Source organism: Vombatus ursinus, unplaced genomic scaffold, assembly GCF_900497805.2.
Source record: "Vombatus ursinus unplaced genomic scaffold, bare-nosed wombat genome assembly UNPS02014789.1, whole genome shotgun sequence".
In the NCBI taxonomy this organism is placed as follows: domain Eukaryota; kingdom Metazoa; phylum Chordata; class Mammalia; order Diprotodontia; family Vombatidae; genus Vombatus; species Vombatus ursinus.
The window spans coordinates 17,868,401-17,891,287 of record NW_020954567.1 but is presented as its reverse complement, the minus strand read 5'-3'; the positions used below and the strand labels follow the sequence as shown (position 1 = coordinate 17,891,287).

Here is a 22,887-nt window from a genome sequence, read left to right as displayed (position 1 = left end):
CACAAGTCAGGGTGATGGCTGTCCAAGCCAAGATGTACAGAACCAGCTTTGCAGAAGAAGATGCTCTTGGGGACAGGTTGTCTATCATCTCCTCGATTCCTAAAATTTCTGTGTTGACTCTGCAACAGAACGGTTGTAAGATACTTACTAAGAACTTGGACATGCTCCAATTGGATTGGCCTAAAATGTATGAACTTAAGAGTAGGGAAAGGAGAGAAGAATCAATACTAGGGTCGATTTGCTGTGAATGTACCTTTTTCAACTCACATCAGAGCTGGACAGGACCTCAGATTATAGATCAAAGACCTTGAGCTGTAAGAAGCTTTAGAGATCAACTAGCCCAGTCTCTCATTTTATAGATGAGGAAACTGAGGCCCAGAGGAAAATATGATTAGTAATGGTAACTTTTCTTGTAGCTCTTTGTAATTTAGACAATGATAGAAATAGGCAATGCCTAACTAATTCAGTTTGGTCAAACCTAACTTCCCATGACAAGAGGGTGAGAAAAGTGTTTTTGAAGGGAGAACAGTTGGAGCTATGTGGGTTTCTCTGCATTTTGGTATGAAATGAAATATGCAACCTATATGCAAAATATTATGCAAATAAGCACTTTAAAAAAATGTTAGGAGTAACAAGACTGAAATATTGAGTGTGGAATCATGAATATAGCATCAGCAGATAGAAAACAGACTCTTTAAATGGGTTTCCTCTGAAAAATGACCAGCCCACCCATGCATAGAATTTCAATATGGAATTGATGGAAGAGGAAGTAAATGCCATATTTTACTTTAAAGGTCTTTTGAATTCTGTTTTATCAATCCCTTATAGTAAAAAGTATTATTTTGGTCTGACCTAGAGACCACCGGTATCCTGCTGAAGCTGTTCTGGTTTATCTGACGCCTTCTTCAAGTAGTGATATGCTATGGGTGTCTTTTACTGTTAGCTGCTTGGCAGGCACTGACCTGTCCCTGGGTGTCTCTGCTGCCCGGAGGCCAAGCCCATCCCCCTCTAATCTCCAACGGAAGCAGCTTGTTTTAGAGGAATGGATGGCAGAATTAGTGTCAGAAGACGTGGTTTAAGCTCTGGCTGTGCCAGTTAAGTGTTTTGTGACCTTGGGCAAATTGCATTGGCAAGGATCTAGAGTTGGAAGAGGCCTCTAGGTCCTCAAGTGCTGCCCTTTGACTGAATCCAAACTTTACAGAACAAATCCCCTTATAAAAGGGTTTGTTCTGTAAAACTTGAACTCAGTCAAAAGGCTGCACTTGAGGACCTAGAAGGCCACATGTGGTCCTGAGGGCACAGGCTCCCCACCCCTGATCTGGACCAACCTTGACATTTTACAGATGGGGAAACTGAGCCTCATAGAGGCAAAGGTAGTACAGGAAGCAATTTAAATCCAGGATTTGTGATATTCCCTCCAGGGCTCTTCCCACTACACCACGCTGTCTCTGAGCCTCAGTTCCCTGATTTATAAAAGACATACACATTACTTGTCCTAATGAACCTCACAGTGCTGTTAGAATATGAGATGATGGCCTCTTAAGTGTTTTGCAACCATGAAGTGCTATATAGAAATAGTGAATTATAATGACTTAATTGGGGAAATTGGATTCAAAATATGGAATTTCACTTTCTAACCAGCTCTGGTGGGTTCTCTCCATTCTACATTGAGGGATGACTTATTTGATTGCATATGGGAGCACAGGCATTCTCTCATTTTGGGGCCCTTATGTACAGCTATGGCTGCAGCTTCAGATCCAAAAGATAGGGAGAGTGAAACTCTCAGCAACTCTATCACCCACAGTCTTGGGGGACAAGGTGGATGTAAATTACTGAAATCCATAAAAAATCCCCAAAGCACAAACTAATCACTAGTTTCAACTAAGCCTCCTCAGCAGAGACACTAATAAGATTTGGGTTTCATCCCTTCTCCGGTCCATCCTTTAATGGAGGTGCTAGAAACAGAAGGCAGGCAGGCAGAGACAGAAGAGGAACAATGGAGATCTTGGATAATCTTATTCTGGTGAATCAATGATCTCACTGGTGCAGATCCCCTCCCCACTGGTCTAGGTCATAGCCACACTAGAACTTATCATGCACAATATCTATCTCTTCTCCTGCCTCACAAAGGATCCACTTGATTGGCAAGAGGGAGCCCTTCCTTTAGTTTGTTAATATCTCAGGGATGCCAATGCACTAATCTAGCTATCTGCCATCACTTTTTATTCCTACATGACCATCTCACCACCCTTTCCTACATTCTTCTTTAATGATGTCTTATGCTTTTAGCACACAAGTCGTGGGTAACAGTTTGTAGACTACTACACAACATAAAACAATTTATATGCCCACCGTGAGTTTTTCTCTCACTCTCTGGGTTGTTATATATTTCTTTTAGATTTGGGTGATGTACTAAGGGGATAATTAGTCCATGAATATTCGAGAGGTTGGTATATCAATACTTTTTTTTTTCTTTTACTCTTTCAGATACAAGAAGCTGTAAAGGTTATTTTAGGTCATGAGCAATTCAGACTGAAATGGATCAGCTTTGAAAAGAACAAAAAGTAGCTTGAGTCTACTAATTTGGGGCTGCTTTCTAAATACATTCTCATACCTAAATGCCTTCTAAATCTATCCAGGCACCTTCCCCTGGGAAATTGATCTACAGAAATCAGAATAGTGGTGGTAGATTCTGTAGAAAAGAGCAAGAAAATAGAACAATATGGGGAAAGATTTAGGTACCATATTTTAATCTTTGTCCCACCTTTATCTTAGCTGTATGACCATGGGTAAGTTACTTAACCTTTCTAAGTCTAGAAAGCTCTCTAAAACATTTCTGCTAAGTTACAAATCGCCATATGCATTAGTAGAACGAGGTCCCACACGAATGAAATTATAATAATTGATGTATTGTTGCATTTAACCTTGAACAAAGGATGAATATGAGGAATGTGAGCTTTCCCCTCTCCACATGGCTTGCAAGTTGAGACAGAACAGTGGTGGTAATGAAGATGGAAACCAATGGACCCACACTTTGATTTATGAGTCCATGATTTCCAAGTGAACTAGGTTCACCCTTGAAATAAAATTTTCCAAGTTCATCAGTTACAAGTTTTCTAAGAGAATGTAGCATAAGTTCTTTAGGATAAGGATCTCTTGCAGTGGTCCAATTATTGGACATCTGAAGGCTGGATCAATATCAATAACTTATTTTCTGACAAATTGGATATTTTCATCCGTAACTAAAAGGATAATTTAAACTATCCTTAATATTGACATTATCTTCAGAACCATTTTCCTATATGCTTCTTCTTATTCCACTCCCAACCTCCAAAGCCCACCAATTTCACTGCTGCCGAATAAGAGAAATGTCACATAGGGTAAAAAAAATTTACTCTCCAATGTTTAAAGTTAAAGTTTATTTGTATTCTTTGTAGGAATATCAATAAAAGACCTCAAATGTATCTATATCTGTACATGTACAAGAACCGTCAAAAATTATTCACAGAACAAAAATAAATCTTCTTTAGAATAAACCCAGGTAATGAAATGCAGATATGGATCTCACATATGGAACAATCCACGTGCTACTAGCACAAAAATATGGCTTTAAAAATAAAATAAAATCTTGGGTTTTGTTTTTCTAAGGTGTATTTCTCTATCATGAAATAAAAAATAAATTATTTAGCTTGATTATTGTAAAATAGCCCTGTGTAGTAACACACGCTTATTAAGGCCCTGGAGATGAAAAAAAAAAAAATCTATTTTTAAAAGGTAATTTCCTCATGGGAGTGACGCAAGTTGATGTGCTGTTGTTTCTGAGAGCTAGTTTTAAAGTAAGAGGAAATATCTAAGCACCAGTCAAAAATGTCACCTTCATTATTAGTTTTAACTTATTTGCAAATAGTGGCTATCCAATGAGTAATTTATATTCAACCTCTTGTGGAAGAGATGATTTGAGCCTTTTCCCCCCTTGGGAGTTCAGAAATGACAAAAAATATGTGTTTTACACACATAGACATTCTCTTCCCCAACCCTCCAAATATATATACACCATAGTAACTTTGATAGATCTGGATTTTAATGATCATACCCTCCTACGACTGTGATAAAGTAACCTGTTTGGAGATCTAAACCAAAGAGATTTCCAAGAGGCAAATGGGAATGTTGAAGTGGAAAAACAAAATGAGTATGGGATTAAAATGTGTCCAAGAACATCAACAAGATCTTTTAAATACATCCCCCTTTGTCTTTGGTTAGCCCACTACACGACAATGCATAACCATTGTTGGGATGGCTCTCTGACCACTTCTAAATTATCTTGGTCCAGTAGCAAGGAAATAACTAGCTAGGCCTCCTCAGATTTGGCCCAGGATGACACAGTGACTTCCCACTCTGGAGGAAGACATCCCATGGTATCATCCTCCTATTCTTTCAAAGAGTCTTATGATATTCTCACATTTAAAGATAAATGGTCATGTATATCTGGAGAGAGGTAGACACAAATCTGAAAAGCTTTACTCCTAAAGATAAGTAAATGGGGCATGTACATACATGTAAATACATGTCATTTGCCATTTTTAGGAGGAAGGCATAGAATGAAATCGAAATGATGTTAGGGCAATGCGATTCAACAATGTTTGATGATCACTAATTTTACAGAATGAAGTAGATATTCTCAAATGGGGGCCTCAGAAAACTGTGTTACCTGTCGAAACCATCATACCATATTACTGTATATCATAGCAACACATCTTATAGATGGTGGGGAAATCTAAACTCTTCTTGCCTCCTTTAAAACTGTGGTTCTTTGGGTTGTAGAGAAGGCTAACATGCACGAGTCTACATTTAGATCATACATCCTTCTCTGGCTCTTTCTCTCTTCGTGAGATATTTATTTTGTCTCATGCAAATTTCATTGCTTTGGTCCTTCCTAAAATCAAGAGTGTAGTATTCTCAGCTGGGTACTGACAACAGGAGAATGCTTTTAGCAACAAAGGACAATAATTCAAAATAATAAATGAACTTCTATCTGGTTTCAAAACTCCAATGTTTCTTTTAAGAATTATTAAAAATAGGTACTTTCCATTGATATGTTTCTGAAAATGACATTCTGAAAATTAAATGATTGGTTCTCAGTGTGTGAGTGTATGGAGAGAGGGAGGATACATGGGAAGGGATGCCAACTGTGGTAAGTGACTGCCCATACATACTCTTCAAAGGCTAAGCCCACACACAAAGTACTTCCAAAAGTGCACAGAATAGGAGTTATTTAGCCTGTGGCATGAGTTCTGGAGCAGAAAGTCTGAGCTAGTGAGAAGGTCCAGATCCACAGTTAATCCTGGTGTGTCCAGGCCTACTCTGTTGCATGCCTGAAGGTCTGACTTTGGGCACTTAGAATGGTCTAACTTGCAAAGTTGATGTAAGAATCGGCCTCCAAAGGGCCCAAGGACAGGAGATTACCTAGGTGGAGATTGGAATAGAAGCCGAGTCAAATAATGCTGGCTTTCCCCTGCAGCAGCTTCCTTGCTATATGGGACTTCTGACTGAGAAGCCTTGCTTTTCTCCCATTTACTGCAATTCTGATTAAATTCAGGGAAATGATAGAGTGAAAGGTAAGTGGGATTTAAGAAGTAGAGGTCCAATGACAAGGCTAGAGAGAGGTAGTCACAAATCTGAAAAGCTTTACTTCTAAAGTTAAGATCGTATTCAAGGGCATATAATTAATGTTTCATAGAGATGGATAGCAGTCCAAGACATGGGATCTTACTTCTTCCTTTAAAGACAGGCAGGACAATCCACCATCAGTAAAAGGGAGAAGACTAACAGAGAGTTGATCCGGACTGCCTACAGTACCTAAGCAAACAGACCTAATGCTACACAAAGAACACTATGCTACATTTAACTTGTGGCAAGAAACCGGCACCAGTCAAATCTTTCCTCCCTCACAATTTTTATTTTAGGGGCTCATGGAACATTATGAGTTGACAGAATTTTTAACTTATTTAGAGAACAGACCTGGTAGGCTTGATTGCTGATCCTGTGACAGGAATATGAAACATGAGGCTCTTTTCCCGAATCTTAGCAACATTCATTCAACTGTCTTTCCTACTGCCCATAACCTGGGGTCACCTACACAGGCACTTTGCAGAATTCCACATCCTATTCAACCAAAGACCATTTTATACCTAACAAACAGGTGATAAGTCAGGAGGAGCAGGGAGCATGACATCTAACTGAATGCCCATTGGCTCTACCATACAATACAGTCTCCTTTGTAGGAGAAAGGTCGTTGTGTCTTGTCTTTGGGCTCCTCATCGACTGGCTGAAGCAGGGCCATTTGCCTCTACGGTGATTTTCTCTGTCATATTATCTAACAAAGTTGGAAGTGGAAAACTCATAAATATTAAATAACAATTAAAAGAACAGACACTATTACCTTCCTGTAGCTCTTTTTTTTTGGAATCTACTGATCAAATGTTTAATGGGCTGTATTCTTGAAAGAAATGTTCAGAAAAAAAGATTTGGCTGAATAGAGGCTTAAGTGGATAATCTAAATTTAAACCTAATTTAAATAACAAAATTATTTAAAAAAGCTAAATTTTTCAATGGACAAAGCTAAATTTAAATATAATATCTGCCAACATTTTTTAAAACAGTAGCTACTTAGTTTACTTACAATCCTGCTAACTTGGCCCCTGAAACATCTGTATTGTTTCTCTCCTCTTCTCCTTCCACACACTAAATGTTTCTTATGCCTAATACATTCCCACGAGGTCTAGACATCTAATTACAGAATTTTATCACAACAAAACCTTTAGTGGAATACCACAAGGCTAACACTTGAGATCTAGTCTGATCCATCACCTTAAACAGCATTCACTCAAAAGCTTACTTCCAATTTAGGTAAACCTACAAGACACCATCTATAGTCAAACACTCTAAAGTTTTTGAATCTCAATTCAAGAGATCATTCATATAACATACTTAAAACCATTCAAACAGACAATTCATTTACCAAGTTTTCTATGGTATAGAGCTGCATGTAGAATTAATTTTGCTAGGGTTGGGAATAGCCATGTAAGAAGGACAGGATATCAGTACTTTGAATTCTCACAAAATTGGGCATTTCTTTGAAAGCAGTACGTGTTAAGTGGCTCAAAGTGATCAGAATCAGGCCTGTACTTTCAATGTGAAGGAGAAAGACACAAGAAGTATGTTTAGTTCAGTCTGTGAAAATACATTCTAAGGGGTGTGTGTAAAATGGAGGATAAAGTAAAGTATGGGAACACACAGGTTTCCCAAACTTTTAAACAGTAGTTGTGGGCAAGCTAAAATAGAGAGAAGGTCCTACTTTAAATCTGTTTGGTGGCATTAGGAGTTGGTGATGGGAGTATATATAGGAAGGGGGAAAGATCACTAAGAAGCAGAGATACAAGACAAGAAAACACAGAGGGTCACAAAAAACTGACCTGAGAGAGAGAGAGAGAGAGAGAGAGAGTAAGGCTGAAGAGAGAAAGAACACAGGGTTGGAACATTAGGAGGTAAATTTGACTGGGCTGCTCTATTAACAAAAGTTGTACCATAAATGATCTCTTTTTTCCCCTTGTTTACTCTGATAGTGAAGAAAAAAAGCTACTATCACCACCCATGGGTGCTTACTTTAGGCACATGGTTGGTCCCTTAGGTTTGTTATGGTCTTTTAAAAATAATATTTTGAATTAAACATTATTGTTACTCATATTAGACACTTCTCTCCCACAACCAAAATTACTGCTAAGACCTGGCTAAAGATAGCAAAGACACTTTGACCTTACTGTATTTGACGGTATAGAAGGTTTGACTGTTTCCTATTTGTGCATAGTTATATGTATACTTGTGCAATTATATATGAATAATAACTGTTTAATGCATAAAATTCTGTACTTTTGATAATTATTCACCCAAGATAATGTTTCACACCCCTTGAACAAAGGAAATAAATAGTTCATGTGACTGTATCTGAACTAGACTATTTCCTATAGGAAAACCATGGCTAAAAAATGGGTTTCCCATAGCCAACCCTGTTACTATGAGATTTAACTACTCCTCAGAAGATGAAAGCTTGTGTGTGCCAACAGCCTATCACCCCCGCCTCCTGGTTCAGTTTCCTGTTGGGAGAAGAGCAGACTGCATTTTACCAAGTGTCGGAATTCTGATTTGGACTCAGTTCCAAATTTGGCTGGGGGCAATGTGAGGAAGACGTAGTAATGTGGATAGAACCAGTTAGTCACTCCAACAGATAAAAATCTAAATCTGAATGAACATAATGATTTTAAAAATCAGAAAAGCATTTGTGATATATTTGAAAACCAAAAATTATACAGGGTCTTGATGTTATTTAGTCAGCCCTTTCTAGGGGGAAGGGAAGGAGGGCAGAAACAATAAATCTGCTTATTTGTTTGTTTTTTCCCCGATGGAATGTGGATAACAGATTTGGATGACTTAGATAATGGAGAATAAATCCTTTTTGGTATGATTGCTTCCATTATGGGTGAGGAGAGGACACTAAAGTATACAAAGATGCAGGATGGCATTTACAGACAAATATTTACAGTTCTGTAAACTCTAAAAATGAAAAAAATACCCTTTATTACAACTGGGGTGAAAAAAAATCCCCTATTTAAAACCGGATATTATTCTCTTTTGCCTACTAAAGAGAAAATCTGCCAAAGAGAGAAGGAAATAGATTTACTGACAGGAATCTAAACATTATCCCCAAAGTCCAATGATACTACAGTAACTTTTGGCCTCTGTCCCTTGTAATAGTGGATGCCAAAGGCTCTTTGACCAGATCCAATCTTAACTGACCACTGGTATAGATTTCTATTGATTGGGTCTTGCCATTCTTTTTTTTTAAAAAAACGGATCAAGGGATCAAAGATAGTTTTCAAACCAGCAGAACAATACCTTGAAAAGTGAATTCTGCCAATCTGTTGTTGCACTCCAAGGGCTTGTATCAGTCAGACAAAGTTTCTTTCTACTAAACCTATAAGCTCATTTCCTCACTCACAGATAGTTCCTATTTTTCCTCCTCTACCAACTGCAGTGCTTTTAACAAGAGAAAAACAACAATAATAAAAATAGCAATAATTAAAAAGATAATCTACATTATTAACTTCCTTTTGGTATATTACAGTGGCATTTTCTGTACATGGCCCAGAACTGAGTTCTTTATGTACAAAGAGATATGGAAAAAGAGCATTGACTCTCTAGTCCTAGTCTTATGCCCTGAAGGAGATGGTTTCTTTCACCACTCAATAGTTCCTTTATGTTGCCATTCCAATTTAGCAGCATTCCGTAAACCTGGAGGGGCAGGGTGAAGGGCTGGGGATAGGGGGACGGGTTTGTATTGTCCAATACAATATCTTTCAATCTCCATTGCCTCTTCAGGAGAGCTGGTTAGCAGCTGCTGTTTTTGAATTCACCATTCTCCGTGATGGAAAGCTTGGTGGGGTTGGTGGGAGAGATGCCATTGCGGACCTGCATGCTGTAGCGTTCCTTCACCTGGGTTAGGGCACTCATCAGCCGTGTATTGGCTGAATCCAGGGACACGATCCGCTTTTCCTGCAATAGATACACAAGTGTGGTTTGAGTGACGTTTGCCTGCTACAATTTTTTTTTCTTTAAAAATAGCCTTTCTTTACTATGCACAAGTTTAAAGCCATCATCAACAATTCTGGCATTTTCTATGACAGTCAGCCATCTCAACGTTTCCCAGTAAAATGGAACATCTCTGCCTCTTTGTTATTCGAAATCTTTTGTTCTCCATAAGTCTGCTGTGTCTTGGTTTGTCACGCTTTGTCACTTATTAATTCATTTTTTAAGATTTAGACACACTCTGAATGAGCTCTTGGCACACTGCAGTTGTTAAGTGACAGAGTGGGGCACATCATGCTCACGTAATGAAGTCTCCTTTAATCGGTCTTTACATGGCAAGCTGTCTTCTTGCACAGCATGCTTTGGTCTTAAGGTTGGAAAATAGAAAATGGAGGCACAGAAAGAAGCACCAGATGTTTCATTTTACAGAGAAAAGGTACAAGTGGCCTATGGACTTTTGGTCCTACAGACAACATACTAGTCACATCTGAAAAGAACCCATGTTATGCTCCAAATTAAAACAGAAAATGGCAGCAGCCTGAAGTCACCAGCAAAGTGAAGATGCAACAGCAACAGAGGAGAGAAGCAGCCGAAAGCTCGAACTAGGAGTTGCTTGAAGTTGGGGGAGGGAGGTGTGACTTAAAGGTGGATGCCATGGATGTAACACATGAAAACAAACAGATAACACAAGGCTCCTAGACCCATTCCAGCTCAGAGTTACTCCAAGAAAGCTATCCAATTGTAAGTTTTCATTTTGTTTTGTTTTTTTGTTCTTTGGAAAAGCTTTGTTTTAACATTATTTATTTTTGGAAAAAAAAAAAATAAGGGCTGAATGCATGAAGATGAAAAAAAAAAAGGGCAGCTCAAAGCAAAGTGGGGTCATTAGAACAATTATTTCTAAGCTGCCATCCCCTTCCTCAAATCAGCACTACAAAGATACTGCAGACACTAGGAAGAGGGGTCTAGTTTAGAATAATAGATTTTTCCAACAAAAAATTTCTATTTTTCAGGGGAAAAAAGTCCTGACTGTTCTCATGGTCTGAATGAAGAGTTCAGGCTTCAGGGTGTCAGAGAATACTGTTTGCCAATAAGGTGAAGTTTAGCCTAGAGTCACAGGGAGGGTACCCACAAGGCTAGGGCTCAGACACAGTACTGAAAGTAGAAACAATTCAAAGCTATCTATACCTACGGCACGTGTCAGGGAGAGCTACGGAGCACCAGGACCAGTTACACAGTGAAGACTCATGGAAAATGTCTGGCAAAGCTAGACATTGTGGGAATATTATTTTCCTGTACAGGGTAACCCAGCCTATTAATTAAATAAGGAGAGGGGAGAGGATATCTGCTAGTTCACACTGTTACTATTATTACCACCAGCCTTTCTTCCTCTAAGAAGGAAGGCAAAAAAAAAAAAAAAAAAAGAAATTGGCATTACTATCTTGCCATGAGTTATAATTCGTTCTGTAGCAACAGATGAGTGACAATTTACAAAGCTAAACTAAACTAGATGGAGGAAAAAAATCTACAAAGGAGGTGGTTTGTTGCTGTTATCACCGAGAGTACCTGTGAATATATAGACTTTTTAAAGGCTAGAGACAAATGGCCACAGCGGTCCCCAGAAATAGAGGGTCATCAAAGTGTGGAAATACTCTTCTCCACAGTCGGGAAATATATAGGACCAAAAGAATTTGCTTAAATTGATTTAAGGGCAAAACCAATCCTTTCTGCTTAACTTGGGGAAGCCCATGGTCCTCTCCCAGTGGAGGCTGAATTTCACAAATTTCGTTCTCAAAAATCAAATATTTAGATGGATCTTTGATCTCACTGATGAAGAAACTCCTTTCCATAGTACAGGTTGGAACCTGTGAACCCATGAAACAAAAATTAAGACATGTAGCAAGAACTAAGGTCTTAGTAAGAGGAGAAAATGAGCACATTTAAAGGGCAATTGCACAGTCCAACCACCCCTTTAAGAATCCATTCCCAAAATCAAACTGGAATTTTTGAAGGCCAAGTTGAGAAGGTGGATGATGCTCTGACACTCTCAACTCTGCTTGGATTCAAAAGAAACACAACAAACTCATTCCTGACCCAGAGGAATTCAAGTGTGGGAAGTGCCAGGAGCTGGAATGCGTAGGAGGCCAGTGCCCGGGGCCAAGACTAGGTGCTGGTCAGCTACAGAATGGACTGCACTGGGATTACTTGCCTGTCTGAATAATCTCATCCCCATTAATGACCTGTAATTTAACACAGTGGAGATGTCACTTGCAATAGTGATACAGTAGCACCTGCTCCTCTGTTTTCCAACTGATGAGTGTGGGGACCTCCTGGGTCTCACTAAGCCTCATGATAGCAGGTGTGACAGTGCACTCTCCCCACACTGGGAGCTGAAAGACGGGAGCAGTGCCTGGCCCACGGCCGACCTCTCCATATCCCGTCGTCTCCTGTATGATGATGTCAGGGACAAGTGGACCTTCCACAGTCAGTCTTCTTCTCATGCTGCTTCAGTAACAAGACCGTCTGACCAAACCCATACTACAGGTCGAGTAGAACCGACTGATTTGTGGAGAGGGAGGCTGGACTTAGGATCTGCGGCCAAGCCTTTCTGACAGGACTGCAGGGCAATTTAAGCACAGAGTGGGTGGAAGATGGTTTAGCAAAAGAGATAAAAGACAAACATGGATATCGGCTAATTTCCTAGACATTTGCCCAATGGAGTTTTGGGGTAGTGATGTGTCCCCAGCCTAAGTAAGACTCTTACCTATGTAGGTGCTCTCTTTATACTACTGGGAACATTGCCTGAGGGACATCAAGGTAAATGTCAGATATTACACAGTATTGCTCACCTCCACAGGACATTTTCATCCCCAAATAATTTTTCAATTCAACAAGAGTCTGTTCAATTCAATAAATATCAAGTACCTAGTATACATGCAAGGAACTGTACTAGGGAGACAAAGATAAAAAGGAAGTAGGCCTTGACCTCCAGGAGTTTGCATTCTACCATGGATGCTGATGCTAGAAGAGATGATTTACTTAACTCTTGCAAAGCTTTGGAATGCAGTTGATGGTGTGAGTAACTTTTTCCGAAGGAATCAGTATCACAAGTATCAGTACACAAGAACCTTTACAGACAATCCCATGGGATGGTCCTAATTCTTTTTAAAAATCTGTAATTCTTCTACAAGACAAGACCATTAACTTGAAAATGTCTGTTATTCACAGAAGCTGTCTTTGTGATGGCATTTATAACAACAGCATTTGGCTTCTGCATAAAGCAGTTGTCAAAATATAGCTCAGGAGCTACTGCCACCTCTAAGTATCTTTTGGGGGCTTCACAGGCTGGTCTTCTCGTAGAATTAATGTTTTTAGAAATTAACATATCTGGCAGGGAATTCACATAGTGGTTTCTCAATTCCCTTCCAACTCAGATTCTATGATTTTATTTTATCTATTTATGTTTTGGTTTCTGCCATGAATTAGTAATATATTTATCAAAACGAAGATTTCAATTAATTGGTGTGTCTTAAGAACCAGTGCCATTTTATCTCGCTAATTTTAGTGAGCAAGGTTTATCCCACCCCTAGTACCATCCTCCTGTCCTGGCTTAAGAGGAAACAGCTACAGTGGGTGGTTTGGAAGGGGAAGCTGTTAAGTTAAAGCTGAGATCATTAAAATGGCCCTTGGCAAAAAGAAGTTTTAAAAATCACTAATATAACACTTAAAATTTGGTTCAGAACAATTCTCTAGTTTTGGTATTGCACAAAAGATCAATTCATTCATTTCTCTACTTTGAGACCTTCTGCTTGCCTTCCCATGCCCTTCTGATGATCTTAGGGCAGATTCTAAATGGCTGTCTTCATAGCTATCAAGATCCAAAACTCAGATTTCCTTCCCTTTAACCTTTTCTGTCTGTTACTCTTGATGTATAACCCCACACTAAGCCCTAGAAACTGGAATGGGGAGAAGGTATCTTCAGAAACAAATGATGAATTACCCTCGTTCAGTCAGTTGAGAGCAGAAAACTACTCTGCACAAGAACAGGTGATTTTTGTGACCAATCCACATTTCAGACCTGGCTGCGAAATTGACACGGCTTTGCTTTCTTGACCCTGACTTCTTTCCTTAGGCCTCTGATCTGCTTGTCTCTGCTACAGAATGAGATTGACAAAGGTGGCTCTTGCTGGTTTCTAAAGTTGATTTGGCAAGGTAAAAATGACTTTAAATAAAATAACTGCACCAAGCTTCTCTTCCGAGTAATCAGAGCTCTAACTATTGGTTCACTGCAGAGTTCTGGGTTCAGAACATTTAGGGGAACTGCTCTGATGACAAGGAAACACACTGACCCATCCTCCCAGACTCTACACTGGTGGTCGCTCACTGTCTGAGGGAGACTTATAAGCCACATGGTGAATATCCAACCACAAAGCATTCCACCCACAAACTACCTTTTCAACCTGACTCTCCAATCATGTGACTGTCTTACTTTGGGAAAAACAGGCTGTGTTTGAAACTTCACACTCCAAAATTACATGAGTGACCTTATGAGGAGTCCCGAATGAATATACTTTCCCTATGTGTTTTATACCAAAAATGGTAGGAAGTTGGAATCTGCCAGGAGCCTAACAGGTAAGGGCTGCTCAGGAGGGCGCAGCAGATCTGGAGCATATATTAAGCCACGCTCACATTTTTATTTCACAGCTCAGTGACACACGTGATATGTGTGTTTCTAACCTAGTCCTAGGATGGGTTTGGAATGTGAGAAATGCAAAGCTGACTGAAGCATTTTCAGAGAGATAACAGTCCCCAGCTGCCAGAGTAGCAATTACCAAAACTGCACCTGCCTTTTTAGAGAAAATATTCCTTGCACTGGAAAGAAAAAAAAAAAAAAAAAAGGAAGTGGCAAGTTAGAAGTATTTCCTGTCTCCCAGATTTGGCTCTGAGTACAGATGTTCTGTAGCGCATGGGAGATGCTCTTGGCAGCCTCTATTCCATAATATCCCAGGAACAGGCATCCAACTTGTGATCTCGCCGCCTTGTGTCTTTTAGGGTTACCAAAAGAGGTCCTTTAAGCAGAGCGCCAACAAAGAAGGGGAGCCAAGCTGATCCCAAAGAGCACTGCCAAACGCAGGGCTGGGGAGACAGCAGCACAGAGCAGAGCCCCTGGTTTGACTTATCTTCCCAGCTATCCTGAGTTTGCCATGGGCTAACAAGTCCATGGCACGGCGGACATAACTCACAAGATCGTGAACTTTACAGCCAGGCAATGGTCAGTGGAGGTCGCAAGCCAGACACATGCAGGGCACTTGTCCTCTTTATACCCTGGGGATCTGGCTACTTCCATAAGAAAAGAAGTCAACCTCATCATGCACAAGGACAGATTTCTGAGGTAACTGCCCCAAGAACACTAGTGCTGGGGGACTCTATTAAAGGATTACTCTCCAGTACAGGGGAGAAAAAATAATACAGGTCATGTAGTCAACCAATGTCCCTTTAGGGTTGAAAAGAGATAACTGTCAGGAGTTTCTCATCAACAACGTTTTCAGCATGTGCCCTGGTATTTGCATGGGGTGGAAGGACAGGGAATAAAAGTTACTGTAAACAAATGCCTCACAGTCAGATTCAAAGCCCTCTTACCTGTGCATCAATGATTTTCTGCTTTGCATCAATAACTGCCTGCATCTCAGCATGATCCTTCTTCAACTCCTCTTCAACAGCCATTAACCTGAAATACGTCAAGAAGAGAGCATTCACATAATCAAAGAAGAAAACGGGTAATGCATAAAAGGAGAGACAATAGTCCTTATTCTTCAAAATACTCCACCTTACACCACTCCTTTGTTACTCCCTTTAAAATAAAGAGGGCCGCTCTTTTCTCTGTGGACACAGCCAGAGTGAATAAAGACAAAAAAAGTGGCTTCAGGAAGAGCATGCCAAATTCCAAGGCATTTGGGTTGTAAAGATGTTTATGAATCAAGAAGACAGCTAGCTGGCTCTCCTGCTGCAAAGATTCTCCTCCCAAGTCAAGGCTAACTACCAGAGCAGGAGCATTCCAAGACTGTTCTGAGCCTCTCTCTTTTGTGACCTCTCAGGGGAGTCACTTCATGATTTGTTTTCTTTCATTTTAAAGAAAATATATTTTAAAAAACGAAAAGGACAATTCTGGCTTTCTAGGGAGCTTCACACCTGGAAAGCATCACGAGTCAAGAGGCAGGCGCTGGACGCCCACAGCAGGTGAACAATGGATGTAAATGCAGCTGAAAGGGGATTAAAAAATAAAAGGATTTTTTCTTATCCTCTGAAATCTGATCCAGTGTTTGTTCCAACGCTAACATGGGCTGCCGCCTTTCTCTCCCTCACCTGCTGATGATGCTTTTCATCTGGCTGTCCTTCTCTTCCTGCTGTCGGCGTAGACGCTCCTCGCTGTCCTCCAGTCTGGCTTTGTACTCCATCAGCAGCTTCTGCATCTGCTGCTCCTGCACCAGGAGCCTTCGCTCGTACTCCTCCAGCCTCCGGCTCGACACTTTCAGGCGTTCTTTCAGCTTGGCGATTTCTTGTTCATACTACAGCAGAAGACGAACAATTGCATGGGAGGGAAGAGGTGAATAGAGTTATGTTTGTTTCTAAGAGACTAGAAAGACAGCATTCAGCTCCTGTAGTTACACTGTCTACTCTGGACCTGCTAAAGCTGACCACAGACTTGATGTTAATGTAGTATGGCCCATCTCCTGATGATATATTTAAGAGAAGGGAAAAGAATTTACACAGTGCCTACTATACTAAGGGTTTTTTACAAATATGATCTTAGTTGATCCTCACAATGATGCTATAAGGTAGGCGCTATTATTGATCCCCATTTTACAATCAAGGAAACTGAGGCAAAGGTTAAGTGACTTGCCCAAGGTCACACAACTAGCAAGTGTGTGAGGCTGGATTTAAACTCAGGTCTTCCTGACTCCAAGTCAAGCATTTTATCCAGTGCACCACCAGCTGCCTCCATGTAATTTTCTAGCATTCTAGAGCTCCCCATCTCTTTCAAATTTAACCAACTAGTTTCTACAAATCGCATCTAATTTTAGTACAGTAGTCAGATGGAAGCAAAGATATTGTCCAATCTCATAAAAGCTTGTTTAACCAATCACTGAAAATGTGTTAAAAGTCAGATATCCACAAGGGGAAAAGACCTATACATTAATCACCTACAGTACAAGTCTTTGAACTGCCCTGCCACAGCTAACAAGAACAACAATAAAACGACAGCTAGCATGTAGATAACGCTTTACAATTTGCAAAGTGCCGTACGTATATTATCTCATTTGGTCCTTACAACATATTAGCCGTACGCCCGCCCATGCCCTCCTTCTGGGCCCAGGTCTAATACATATTTTGTACTTAATTTTCTAGGTTGCCTTGTTTTGCTTTTGTCTTTGTATATCCCTCACAGATCTCTCCCTCTCTCTATTTTACACTAATTCAGTACCTGGCGGACAGCAGGCACTTAATAAATGCTTGTTGAATTGCTGTACTACATTGAATTGCCTTGTACAAACACTAAAAATTAACATAAAATGAATGGAAACGGATAGCAGAATGGCATAAACAAAGTGTAAATAGGTGTCAAAGGCAGTGAGATCGAGAGCACATCGATGTGATGTGTGGATATTCAAGCTGAGCAATAGAATGGAATTTCAGATGATAACAGTTGGAAGGGATCTAGGTACCTAGTCCAATTCTCCTCCTGGGAGATGGATCTTTTTTATATTATCCCTAATGGAGCGGTTAATTCATGGCTGTCCCTAAACACTGGTAGTAACAGGGACCACAGCTCTTCATGACACGATGCATTCTAGTTTCAGGGAACTTGAATTGTTGGGAAGTTCTTTATTACACTGGGCTGAAAAATGCCTCCCTATAACTTGTTATAAGAACATAAAATACAACAAAATGTTTAATAAGTAAATTTATCTTCAGTAGATATGAAACATCTGGAGATGGGGCAAGGGAGGGTGGAACGAAGAAGCAACATCTCTACTACATAAGAAGCCACCATGGGAAGGTAGCTCCCTCTAACTTCTGCCCATTAGTCCTAGCTCTGTTATTTGTGACTGGAGTATGTGTTTGCTTCCATAAAGAAGATGTTACCGACCTACCACCCATGATATGTGAGTTGACTATTTTTCAAGCAGTTAGTAATGCTAGGTGTTCACTGAGGCATTCACACGCTCCTCTGCTCTCTTTCAGAGCCAGTGGTGCTCCACTTGTGATATAGTGGTTCAAGGTTAACGGACAGCCTGTGAATGTGAAATGTGGTGCTTCTCTGCAGAGATGCAAAGGCTGAGTACATAGTCTTGGCCTCAGACCTTACGTCCATGCTCAGAGCCCGTGGTTCTCGGGGTAATCGGGTCAGGAGGGATACACACTAGACTCTACCTTCTCTGCGTGCTTGACATCATCTTGATTTGGCTCAGTATCGTCTTCATCTTCTTCATATTGCCCATTATTCAGAACCCAAGCTGCTGTCCTCTCCACTGGAGACATTGTGGCAGAGTCTACAGGTGATTGAACCTGCATCAGAAATATTCATAAGGACTTACCAGAGATTACCAACAATCAGCATTTCTTCTTAGAAGAAATAACTGATCCGCTCAATTTCAGTCTCTCCACTTTTTTCTCTTAGCTAAATGTATCCCTATGATTCTGGTTCTAAATAATATTCTTTCAAAAGCAAACTTGCTTAAAGGATATCTACATGTTCACAGATCATGCTTCACACGTCCCTAATTGCCCTATGCTCCCCACCAGAGACAAGACTCCCTCTCTGAATGAGATAACGTGCTCAGCTTGGAACTTTCCCTAGGATTGAGTTTAACTGGCCAGTAATTAAATGCAAACTTGCTTAAAAAGCTACATCTAGCTGGCCTTAGACCATACCTCACATCTACCTACCTTGAACGTTTAGCCACTGGCCCAACCTCCACTCTAGTCACTTCTGGCTCTTCAAACAGTAATCAAATCAATCCTACCATTGGTTCTGAAAAGGAATGGGGTCACTCAGCATTCCACTGCCTCCCCAGAAAAAAAACCTCTCTTCCCCTGTCATCACTCTGTTTTATGTGTGGTCTCCCCTAATAGAACGTAAATTCCTTGAGGACAGGAAATGATTTTACTTCTGTCTTTGTTCCCCAGAGCCTGCCACATAGTAGGAGCTTAAGAAATGTTTTTTCACTAATTAATTAATTCGAAACCATGGGGGGAATACCTATCTGTACAAGAACAGAATTGGCTGAATAGATTTTTGTTCCAATTAATTCAGATACGGAGCCTGTTCTTCCTCCTCAAATAAAAGATTTAGCCCTTAAAATGTTGTTCATTGGCCTAAGGGTCTGTAGCATGGTGGCTCCTATACTGAAAGTAACAGACTTTCACAGAAAATATAAAGCAAGATTCAAAGAGCTGACTGCACACTGTTTTCAAATATTCTGTAGCAGATCCGGCTTTGTTTCTTTGGAGTCAAGCCAATAAGGTCTGGTGTAAGATCTAAAGGTTAGTCTTTTTTTTTTTATCATCAAGATAGCTTTCTATTCTGGGGATCAATATTTCTTCATCTATCAAGTGAAGGGAACCATCTGTTCCACAGAGAATATGAGAATTTACATTATCTTTCACATTTAATTCATTCTTAAAATTGGGTTGGAGAACTGGTCTTAAAAATGAATTATCAGAAATGGGCTGGGGGAAAGATAGGAAAGAAGAGACATTGACATGTCTTTTTGGTGACATTGCCTTCCGAGGTCCAGGAGAAAATGTTGCTAATGCAGGTTGACCAGATTTTTAAAAATCAAACAACACAAGAGTGTTTTGACAGAATCTTTGTTGGCAATGTAACTTCATCCCTGAAAAGGCAGGTCTTTCTAAGCTTAGTGAGTGGTCCTCTGATAAACCTCCTTAAAAGCCATTTCTTTCACTGTCTTAAGAAAACAAATGCACCAAATCAAATTATCTCAAACCTTATGGTCTGAGCAGCGGCACCCAGGACCAGTGTTTAACTATCATAGTAAACTGCATGTTTCCTGCTACTTGTTTTGCAGAAATATGCACCAAACTGCTTTAGAGTCATGGGATTTAAAGTTTCTGTTTCATACTTGTATAGACTTGGAAGGCAAAAGGGTGGTAGTGTCCACGAGTTTTCCTTTTTAAAAGGACAATTTCAAGGTCAGGTAAACTTTTAAAAGATAAATGCGAGGCAGCTAGCTGACGCAGTGGATAGAGCTCTGGCCTTGGAGTAACGAGGATCTGATTTCAAATTCAGCCTCAGATACTTGGCACTTACTAGCTGTGTGACCCTGGGCAAGTCACTTAACCCCAATTGCCTCACACACACACACACACACACACACACACACACACAGATAAATGTTTCCTTAATTTTTAAAACCATCATTCCACTACCTAAGGACTGCTTTTTATTTATTTATTTATTTATTTATTTTCGTTGGGCAATGGGGTTAAGTGATTTGCCCAGGGTCACACAGCTAGTAAGTGTTATGTGTTTGAGGCCAGATTTGAACTCAGGCCTTCCTGAATCCAGGGCCAGTGCTCTATCCACTGCACCACCTAGCTGCCCCAGGACTGCTTTTTACTAGCTGCTTTGCTAAGCTACTGTAGGATTTTCCTAGTAAAAAGATTTTTTTTTAAAAATACATTTTAAAATATCTTTTGTTTTATTTTTAACATCAAAATTTCTCCCAGCATCCCTTCTCCTGCCACCTCTGAGACAGCTGGTTAGTCAATTAACATTTATTAAGTGCCTACTATATGCCAGGAGTAGGCAGCTGGTGGCTTGGTGGATAGAGCACTGCACCTGGAGTCAGGAAGACCTGAGTTCAATTCCCGCCTCAGACACTTACTAGCTGTGTGACCCTGGGCAAGTCACTTAACCTCTGTTTGCCTAAATCCACTTGAGAAGGAAATGGCAGACCACTCCAGTATCTTTGCCAGGAAAACCCCATGGACAGTATGGTCCATAGGGTTACGAAGAATCAGTCACTACTGAACGACTCAACAATAATGTGCCAGGCACTGTACTGAGCTATTCTATATAACAAATAATATTTGTAAAAAGTTTTTGAGACAGAGTCACTGCTCAAACCAATAACAATTCCTATTCCAACTCAGTAACTTTTCCTCTTCACCTTATTGACCAAGCCTAGCGAGATAATCATCTCATCACTGAGATTATTTACTGGGTATGTGCAATGCACCAGAAAAACTGGATGGGATATGATAGTAATACAGAACACAGGTGGTAGCCTTTAGAAACTTAGTTGTTAGATAGGCCAAAGGTTTGAATCACTCAAGAGGAAACTCTAAAAACCAAGGTTGGTTTGCTACTCTCATTGAATGGTGAAATACAGCTTTCTGGATAAAAAATGGTTCTATCAACTCATGCGTTTTAGCAGGTCAACTGAAGAGACTATATAAAAGGCACTGGGAGTTCCCACCTATTCAACTGTATTTCTCACTATTTCCTAACACATCAAACAAATCTTAATTCTTCCTCTCACACTCAAAATGCTCATTTGGACTCCATGTTTCTGTTCGTCTTTTCACCTGGCAAGCCCTCACAAAATCCCAAAGCTGTAAGCGACCCATACCTAACAAGTTGTCATCTAGTCTCTTCTCTAGTGAGACAGAATCCATGACCTCCCAAGGAAGCCCGCCATACTTTTGAATTGCTCCAATGGTGGGAAAGTTTTTTTCCTTACCCAAGACTAAATTTATCTTCTTCGAAATTCACATTCATTTCTCCCTTTTCTGCCTTTTGGGACAAGGTAGACCGCTCTCCTAAACCCTTCTCATCTATTAAGGCCTAACTCAATCTGTTTCCCCCATGCAGGCTTCCCTGATTATTTTGGCTCATGAAGTCTTTATTTTTCTTCTCTGAACTCCTTAAAGTACTTATCCAAGTCTATACACACAATTTGGCTTCTAATTAAATACTGCCTTATCTTTTTCTAATTGTTTCACCAATATAAACTGCATCTTCCAAACAAATTCCTTTGGGGCCAGGCCTATATTTTTTAATTTTTTTTTGTAGTTTACATTAATATGCACATAGTAAATGCTTGTTGATTGGTACCAGGATGCTCCTAAGTGATTTATTTGTCCAATTATGTAAAAATTAATAGAAAATTTTGTCTTCCAACTCCTTTTTAAGTTGAGGAGGTAGCACAAACTGATATCCCAGTTTACACTCAAAGAAATTGGGGATAATTGACGTTAAAACTTACAAGACCATATAGACTTTTTCCTTTGAAAAAAAAATGAGAGAAAGCTTTAGGGCATGAGGACCTGACAATCCTCTATACAGCACTTTGACTGATACTATTAGTCATATCCTGGCCATAATAAGAGTCATAGAACAAAAGACTTCTCTGTTCTTTGATTATATTTACTAGATGTAAGAAAGACTAGTTGGTTTCAGCTTCTTGACAAGCTTAGAACAGGTCTGGTTTGTACATGTAAGTAAACTTCACTGCCAAAAATAGGAATGTAAGGGCCCTAATTAAACACATATAATAATCAGTGAAAAGAGTCTCTGAATAGTTTGAATTTGGGATAGTTTCAAACGTTCAAAGGGAAAAACTTCATTAGTCTTGTCAGTGGCGTATGTCAAGTTTCAACCCCTAAATTTAGGTTGTATGTTAAATACGAACAACTGACAAATTTAAAACAGAAAATACCATTTTATGTGTAAATGATGCATAAAATATCAGGAGAAAAACAGGGACAGGAATGAAAAAAGAACTCCTAGAAGGGCTCATGGAAACATAAGGGTCCAAATATTAGAAAACAGTTCTCTTAAGAACAACAAGGGTGAAGTACAAAATGTTAAGGACAAAAATTCTGTCCCTGGATTACTCTCCCTAGCAATTTTGTTCCCCTCCTACTTACTAAATAGAAAAGATTGAAGCCAGTAAATCCTAGCCAAACAATAGTTACTGCTCAGTGCTGAGGAATAAGTAGAACTTGCTAGAGACAAAACTGCCAATAATTACAGCCACCCACGGAACAAACCCCACAAAGAAATCCTCCACTTTCAGAGAGAAAAGAATTCCCTAACATAATTTGCAATTAAAAATATGTAGAGGAATTTGTTTGGAAAAAATGCTGACTACAGAACTCTGGAGATTCCACAATAGAGCAAACAGCAAGCAAGAAAGAAAAAGATTAAAAACACTCCTTCCC

The 22,887-nt window shown here is 39.8% G+C and overlaps 1 protein-coding gene across 5 annotated transcripts in view; it reads right to left on the bottom strand.

Annotated features, from left to right (window-relative positions):
• Nucleotides 1-5,667: 5,667 nt before the first annotated feature.
• Nucleotides 5,668-22,887, bottom strand: part of RASAL2 (RAS protein activator like 2) — a 332,591-nt gene continuing 315,371 nt past the window's right edge. For all 5 annotated transcript variants that reach the window (XM_027868393.1, XM_027868395.1, XM_027868391.1 and 2 more), the window contains 4 exons: nucleotides 18,070-18,204; nucleotides 16,000-16,202; nucleotides 15,277-15,364; nucleotides 5,668-9,606 (listed from right to left, as the gene is read on the bottom strand). In XM_027868393.1, the coding sequence (XP_027724194.1) occupies nucleotides 9,442-9,606; nucleotides 15,277-15,364; nucleotides 16,000-16,202; nucleotides 18,070-18,204 (591 nt within the window). In that variant the 3' untranslated portion in view covers nucleotides 5,668-9,441. The remainder of the gene's footprint in view (nucleotides 9,607-15,276; nucleotides 15,365-15,999; nucleotides 16,203-18,069; nucleotides 18,205-22,887) is intronic.